The sequence below is a fragment of the Haemaphysalis longicornis genome, unplaced genomic scaffold (assembly GCF_048455015.1).
Source record: "Haemaphysalis longicornis isolate Haplotype H1 unplaced genomic scaffold, Haemaphysalis longicornis Haplotype H1 scaffold_1, whole genome shotgun sequence".
In the NCBI taxonomy this organism is placed as follows: domain Eukaryota; kingdom Metazoa; phylum Arthropoda; class Arachnida; order Ixodida; family Ixodidae; genus Haemaphysalis; species Haemaphysalis longicornis.
Window position 1 is genome coordinate 449,296,103 of NW_027526203.1, and position 7,866 is coordinate 449,303,968.

At 46.8% G+C, this 7,866-nt stretch overlaps 1 protein-coding gene across 3 annotated transcripts; it reads right to left on the bottom strand.

Moving 5' to 3' along the window:
• Positions 1 to 1,228: 1,228 nt before the first annotated feature.
• Rpl26 (ribosomal protein L26) lies at positions 1,229 to 7,801 on the bottom strand. Of its 3 annotated transcripts, none has more exons than XM_077687721.1 (3): positions 7,671 to 7,801; positions 7,022 to 7,208; positions 1,229 to 1,544 (listed from the first exon to the last, which is right to left on the bottom strand). In XM_077687721.1, exons 2-3 carry the CDS (start codon positions 7,190 to 7,192, stop codon positions 1,275 to 1,277), a joined length of 441 nt encoding a protein of 146 aa, XP_077543847.1. In that variant the 5' UTR covers positions 7,193 to 7,208; positions 7,671 to 7,801; the 3' UTR covers positions 1,229 to 1,274. The 3 variants fall into 3 exon arrangements, with proteins under 3 accessions (XP_077543847.1, XP_077543848.1, XP_077543849.1); XM_077687722.1 differs by lacking the exon at positions 7,671 to 7,801 and adding an exon at positions 7,612 to 7,656; XM_077687723.1 differs by lacking the exon at positions 7,671 to 7,801 and adding an exon at positions 7,504 to 7,631.
• Positions 7,802 to 7,866: the final 65 nt, after the last annotated feature.

Genomic DNA, 7,866 nt, shown 5'->3' on the forward strand with positions numbered 1-7,866 from the left:
AGCATCACCTTCAAGGTGCTGGAAAATTATGCAGTCAGTAAGCATTTTCCTCCACTGAAATTGACGGGAGCGTTAAAATCCTTGGCTCTTATGCTCTTTCGGAGCAGCTTGGCGCAATTTCTGCAATTTTCAAGCTTTTGGAGCAGCCTGGCGCAAGAAAATGAATTTGTATCAAAATCAAAACTGCGCAATGTGCGCAGCTGTCTCACCCCTGCTTTGTATACCACCCGCCTTGATGCGAGAATGCTTCGCGACACCCGAAATCATGTTTAGTGTTCGCAACACACTGCTGTGGAGGAATTTTCAGAATCTTATCACCAACTCATTCCAGCTGCTCTTTTCACATTCACAGGTGCAGATTCACAAAAATTGGCTTCTGCAGCCTAAGGGAGCAGGGTGCAACTGTTGGCCCAATTGGGCACACCAGCCCTACAACTGAAACAGCAAGACATGACAGTGCTTACTAAGCAGATGAGAGGAAAAAACCACATTAAAACAGCACAATATCCCATATCCTCTACAGCTAGCTAATAGTTAACAGCAACAAAATTTATGGCATCTAGATTTTCAAGCTTCCGCAAGCCTAGGCATTTATTTGCCTATCAGAGAACTTGCCAAAAAAAGAGCTGGCAGCACTACCCTATGTGCACAGGATTCCCTCAAATATAAAAAGTTCTTGCCTTGTTCAAATATCTTCTGCACCAAAAAAGCTTCAAGGCCTACGCTTAGCTTTGCCACGTTCAGAAGGGCAGCAAAGCTATCCTATCATGCACATGCCGATTGATTGATTGCAGGGTTTAACGTGCCGATGAAACGCAGGTGATGAGGCGCACCATAGTGGAGGGCTCCGGATTAATTTTGACCACCTGGGGATCTTTTTTGTGCGCCAAAATCTCAAACACACTCGACTCTTAGCTTTTTTCCTCGATCATTAAAAGCGTCCGGGAATCAAACAGGCATCCTCATGCTACGCAGCACAAGGCCTTAGCCACTGCGGCGGGTTTATCCTGCACATGCAAAACGTGGTCATACAGCGTGTACAATGAGAAAATAGTTCAGGATTACTGCACTCGCCAAGCATGAACTCTCGCCTGTCTTGGTTCTGATAGCAGCTTAACCACAATTACGAAAAGGAAGATGCACATAAGGCATGATCACACTGTGTGACAATCGAAAGAATCCTGAAACAGCACGGTGATCATACAAAGGAAGGGAAGGACCCGGTGCGTGCGAGTCAAGCCCCTTTATTAATGTCGTCGATCTCAGCTAGTCTCCTACGTCTCCATGGCCACACTCTCCTCGGTGTGCTTGCCCTTGCCCTTGTCCTTGAGCTGGCGGCCGCGCGCGCGCCGCTCGAGGATCTTCTTGCGGTCCTTGTCCATCTTGAGCTTGACAATGACCACCTTGGAGGGGTGGATGCCCACGTAGACGGACGCCCCGTTGGCCTTCTCCCGCTGGATCCGCTCGATGTACACCACATACTTCTTGCGGTACACCTGCACTACCTTGCCCACCTGCTGGCTCTTGTGGTGGCCCCGCACAACCTGCAACCACCACCCGGAAATCAGCCACAGCAGCAATGCAACACACCTGTTAGTGAATTCATGCCACTACGGCAGCGATTTACTGAGCCACTAATATTAAAGGTAAACTTTCTGTCTCATTGATGGCATATCTCGTGTCTAAAATGCACTGCGAAAAAGCCCACTTTGACGATGGTGATCAAGGGTGAAGTGAAGAAAAAAAAAAAAAAACCTTCCTGTGGTATGAATCAAACCCGAGTCCCCCGTGTTACGAAGCTGACGTCTAGCCAATCAACCGAACCCGAGTCCCCCGCGTTACGAAGCTGATGTCTATCCAACAGCACCATTCCGATGCAAAAGAGGTTTTGATTTGTAAAGGGGTGCATGGATGTGCAAAACGACTATTGTTCAACACGAAGCTTTCTTTGTGCGAGATCAAATAGCAAAAAGTCAAAGTCCTATCTCAGACAGCACCCAAGGAATCCCCCTCGAGAAAGTTTCGCATTCAACCACCATCGACATTGAATGATTCTTGAAGTACCCCAATTATGGCCCAACAATTTTTGGAATGTTAAAAGGCCAGGCCTAATCTAAAGAAGGGGCTATAAGCTTTGAACACCTTTCAGTGACTACCCACCACTTAATGTGACATGTATGACAATGGATGATGAGGGATGAATTGGTAACCCAGGACATCTAAAATGCTGCCATCATGAGTGCAATGTTTTGTCAGAGCTATGTTTCACCTTCATGCCCAAATTTGCGCAGTTCATGTTTATTCCAAATAAACATTCTGCAAGGCAACAAATTGGTGTCCACCAATGTTGCAAAGTTAACCACTTCGGAATTGGAATGAATCTGGAGTATCTTCAGCTGGAACCTACAGACAGGCTGGCTCTGTGTAAGTCCCAGCTGAAGAAAGTATGCGAAGCACACAATAGCTACCCACTAAAGAGACATGCTGTGTGCAATAGGGTGCATTCACAGGGCCTTGGACCGCGGCGGCGGCGACGCCATATGTGAGGTTGCACTCCGCCGCGCGAGCAGCGCGTTTCCCGACGCAAAACGTTGTTTGCGGCGTGGTGCTGGCAAGAACGTTCATGTGGACGGTGTTTTTCTCTGCGTGATTCGTGTGTTTGAGAATGTCTGGTCGTAACGAGTAGCCAGCATTGTTTTCGCTGCGAAATTCCGGATGTGATGTTCACGCCTACAACCGCAGACCCGAAGCAGGCCGAACAACGAAAGCAAGCGAGCCGTTTTTTTTTTTTTTTTTTCGGAGCGCGCTGTTGTTTCGAAGCGAAGGCCAGGGCAGTGCTTGAAAACAGTGATTTTGCGCGACGAATGCAACTATCCAATGGTTTGACAGGCGCGGCCAGCGGCGTGCATAACCCGGTCCGTTTTGGCGATTTCGCGCTATCTCGGTGTCATCCCCATGCGCCGATTTCCTTCTTTCCTCCGTTGCTTGAAGCGACCGTGGCGCCAGTAGAGAAAATTTCTGCACCCAAGGCTGCGAGGATATTTGATGTGGTGCGGCGTGTGAGAGAGGAGCTGGTTTTGATTGATTGTGGGGGTTTAACGCGCCGACGCAACGCAGGCGATGAGGCGCGCCGTAGTGGAGGGCTCCGGATTATTTTTGACCACCTGGGGATCTTTAACGTGTGCCGAAATCTCGTACACACGGGCGTTTTTGCTTTTCGCCTCCATCAGAAAAGCAGCCGCCGCGGCCGGGAATCGAACCCGCGACCTCGTGCTCAGCAGCGCAACGCCTTAGCCACTGAGCCACCGCGGCGGGTGAGGAGCTGGTTTTACCGTGCACCACCCAGGCATGTTGCGCGCTTCTTGAGGAGTATGAGAGACGGTGAGGTGCTCTGGGGACAGTGTTCTGGACGTGGAACGCACGAAGGTCGTCCATTTGAGCTCCTAATGAAGCGGAACAATTACGCACAGGGTATGGGTGGAAACCATCGCGAGGTAAGTACGTGATAAAATTAGGTATGGTGGTGACGACAAAGATCCCACCGATGATTTTCAAGTCTTTTCCTTTCGGTAAAGACGAAGCAGAAATTATAAGCAGAACAAGATTATGGAACACGTACGCTTTGGCTACTTCGAAAGCAGCGCAGAGACAAGTGACAAAGGCTGCTCTAGTTTGTCCCTGCATACGTTAACGTTTTAGTCTCTGCGCTGTTTTTGAAGTAGTCAAACTGCGTACCCAGCGTCAAGCGTGTCGGAACACGTAACACGCTTGGTCATTAGAGAACAGTCGAAGGCGACGAAGAAGAATTGGATCAATTTGGATGCCCGCAATTACCTGGGAAGCGATATTGCATGTACGCGTGCGTTCACCTCAACACTCGAAGTAGCCCACGTTGAGGCTGGGAGCCCAGTATGGTTCGTCTCATCCATAAAGTACGCCGGCTACCTTAATTTGGGAACATTTTAAGCATGGGAATGTTTCAAACATGTGACGAGGTGCGAGGTGAAAGCTCCGACGCCCATCGTCCCGGGGCCCACCTGGATGAAACGGGTTCCAACAGATTCGATACTGATTAGCCATATTATCGATAACTTCTTTGGGAATTTGTCGAATGAAGACAGACAGCCTTGAAGCACTGCCCTAGCCGCCGCTTCGAAACAGCGAAAGGAAAAAAAAAAAAAAAAAATACACGGCGCGCTTTTTTTATTTTGTCGCGCAGACTGCTTCGGGTCTGCGGTTGTAGACGTGAACAGCGCACCCGGAATTTCGAAATGAGAACAATGCTAGCTACTCGGTAGGACGAGGCATTCGCTAACCCACGGATCACGCAGAAAAAACACCGTCCACACGAACGTTCTTTCCAGCAGCATGCTGCAAACCACGTTTCGCGTCGAGAAACGCGCTGCCCGCGCGGCGGAGTGCAACCTCAAATATGGCGCCGTCGCCGCTGCGCGGCCCAAAGCCCTGTGAATACACCCTATAAGCATTACTTAATTCCCTGTCATCCCCCCAAAAATCTTAGCCCAATCCGCTACACTAGTATCTGCAAAATTATTGAATATTCAGGTGAATGAAGGAAGTTCTTTGGTAGGGGTCAGGCAGTCACAAATTTCGCATAGATGATACAAAGACATTTACAGAACAGCCTGATGTCAACATTTGAGGCGAGGAATTGAGAAAATGTCATCAAAAACAGAAACTGCTTGACCTCAACAGATAAGTGGATCAGTTTTTATGCAAAAAAAGGAGGGGGGGGGTGGCAATGTTGCCAGTGATATGCGATGAATGCTGAATTATGAAAATGCCTCCTACACTCAGTTGCCAACAAGCCAGCCACTTTTAACACTGCACCCTCAACATTTAGCTGTGAGAGTCCTGTGTATGCTCGTTGCAAGAACTCAACCCTGCTGTGTGTCAGTTCAAAAGCTGAAATCACCACTTATCCTAAGCTGCTGTCCTCAAGACAGGACTATACATACACAAAATATACCCTGGCACACAGCTAAAATAGAACCAAAAGGTGGACATAGGACAGGGAGGATTTACAGTAAGAAGCCAAGCAGTTGTTGGCCTACAGAGGCTCATTTCACACCTCTTCGCAAGCACAACCGGATTGGAAAAGCAGTCAGGAGAGTACGTTTAACTGCTTAAGTCTGACAATAAACATAGGACACAATTCTGGCACAAATGTGCTGCCCCGTGAAGGCTATGAGGCACCAGAGGCCTTATAAAATTTTAAGTGTCTGTGAAGTTAAAGTTGTTCACTGAATTGCTTCCATGATGTGTAGATTTATGTATTGGCCCACTGACGGGACCTTTCATAGCTTCCCACCAATTGTTCAAAACTGAACACGCACATATTCCTAATAAACAAACCAGACATTTTGCTTTTATTTCCCTTCCCGTTTTACAACACTAAGGTTCCCCCAAGGTTAGAAACTAAAACTTAAAAACGAATCGCTTTGCACTTGCAAGCATGTTAGTCCCTTCCACAACTTAAATGAAAAGGAACGGGCGACAGGAGGCCTGATCTTTTCAATCAATCAACACGTGTTAGTCCCTTCCACAACTTAAATGAAAAGGAACGGGCGACAGGAGGCCTAATCATTTCAATCAATCAACACGTGTCGCCCTGAATGTGCAATTTTTAAGCTCTACTTTTGCCCCTTTATATTTTGCCATAGATAATTGCCTAATGTACTTGTCACCTGAAGAGCCCTAACGAACATGGCTTGGCAGCAGGCACTAATTCCAGCAAACCTGTCGGAAAAATGTGGGAAGAGATAGTAAATATGGCAAATCCAGTTGCCAAGACTATTTACTGCTGCAAATCCTGTCAAGCGTTCTTAACCCCCCCCCCCCCCCCCCCCCCCCCAGAAGCTCAATTCAACACATTATATTGTGAAATGTGAACAGAGCACATGGCGTTCCAGCACATGCGTTTCGGAATACAGAATTAAGTTCACGCCCACCACATTTATTCGTGCTACCATTATCAAACTTCATAGTGCAGTTTTTAACCTACCCAGCTACCAAGCGTGGTAGCAGGAGCTCATAGCAAATGTGGTTATGGGCCAAATCAAAAGCTCGCACGCCGAAGGATGCTCTAGCCATACCCAGGTTGGACGCGAACCCTAGCATGCAATGTACTCCTCCTGCACATATGTGGCCCGACGCCAGAATGCACAACATGTACTGGAAGTCACGCACTGTTTTTCGTTTCAATTTGTCTTTAGTGGGCAAAGTTGCTAGCCATCCATCCATAGCAAAACCAAAACTAGTTGTATGGCTGTGGCAGAAACGTGTGCACACATCCCTTGCTTGGTGACATCGTCTTTTTAATACATTGAACCTCGTGATATGCGTAGGTTGTACCGTTAACACACGCACCCTTATCCGCTATTTCTGCCAGGTGCATAAGAGTTGACAGGGAATCATTTCAGACAAGATTTCTTACACAGCAAATACCTAGAGGCAAATGAGACTAAATTCGCATCTATTAGAGGACAAGTTGGCAATATTAAAAAAAGGGAAAGTTTTTAATGTAACGGTTTTAGAAATGGCATGACCAATGCCATAATTATTTCATGGCAAACAATATTGTAGAAGCAAGCAGGATGGAAGGGCTTCTGCACGAGGCCAGGCCGACATGCCCTTCCGTCCAACTTAGCTTCAAAACTAGTGGGAAAGGAATGTGCTGTGCCTGCATCGAAACACGCCAATAAAATTAAACACAAATAAGGCACGTGCTTACGGCTACATTAGTACTATAGCGCAAAGCCAATACTAGTGCTCGCTATCACCAGCAGGTGGACCAAATAGGTCAATCTACAGTCAGACAAAAACCTATTTTGTCCACCACACAAGTAACACAGAAGGTTCCCTTCACTCAGGCTTTACACGCGACAGTCAAGCTTGCTTTGCCCGAGATACGCTTACAACAATGCTCTGTGCCGATTTCAGACTACAGGTGCGGGACACGACTCCAAGGGTCTCACACGCGGATGAAACGTCAAGTTACCTGAACTTCATCGTCCTTTCTGATGGGCATGCTGCGGACGTTGTACTTTTGGCGAAGATCCTTGGAAAGGGGCGAGCTCATGATCTTTCGTCGAATGTGTGATGGGGCATTGAAGTGCCTCTTCCTGTTCTTCCTCCGGGAAGATGACACCAAACGGTTGAGCTTCGCCATGTGGTCCTTTTAAGGCCTAATGAAGGGAGTACAAAACATACAACAGAGCCTTGTACGTCACAATGGTGAGCACTGACATGAAACAAATCATTCTTGGCTAAGCCGATGGTTTAACTTCACATGCATGTAGAACCGTTGCGATGTTGAAACCACAATCGCAGAACTGGCAATTAACAAAAGAAAACAGAAAATATATGCTACAGCGATTACGCGTTCTAATATTTTAGACAGAGACTGCACCAAGTAGAAGAGAACTCTTCAGCGTGAACGACAGTAGCCGGCAATGGAATACATGGTCCACTGGGGCCTACCAGAAATGTGCGATCAAAATGACTTTTTCAAACCCAACCTGCAAAATTATACACTAGGCGACAAGATAACATACAAATGCATGCAAAAACTATAAGAAATATCAATACTTCAGCCAGTATTATGAGATTAATTGAGATTTTTTCCAGCAACAAAACGCAGTACTCACTATTGCCTCCCAGCAACCGGAAAGAAAGGCACTGGCGTACTCTGGCGCCAGGGTCCAGGCAGTCCAGGGTCTCCGAATCAATATAAGTTTTATCAAAAACAAAAGTAGAACAAGTCACAACAAAAGTTGCAATTTTAAGAAATTTTAATATTTATAATTGTAGTTTATAATAAAAACATCTTTTTACTTTTTATGT

Coding starts and splice junctions, on each gene's coding strand:
- Rpl26 (XM_077687721.1), bottom strand. CDS start 7,192: ATGGCGAAGCTCAACCGTTTGGTGTCATCTTCCCGGAGGAAGAACAGG. Junction 1,545..7,021: donor GAAAGGACGATGAAGTTCAG/GTAACTTGACGT, acceptor TGGTGGTTGCAG/GTTGTGCGGGGCCACCACAA.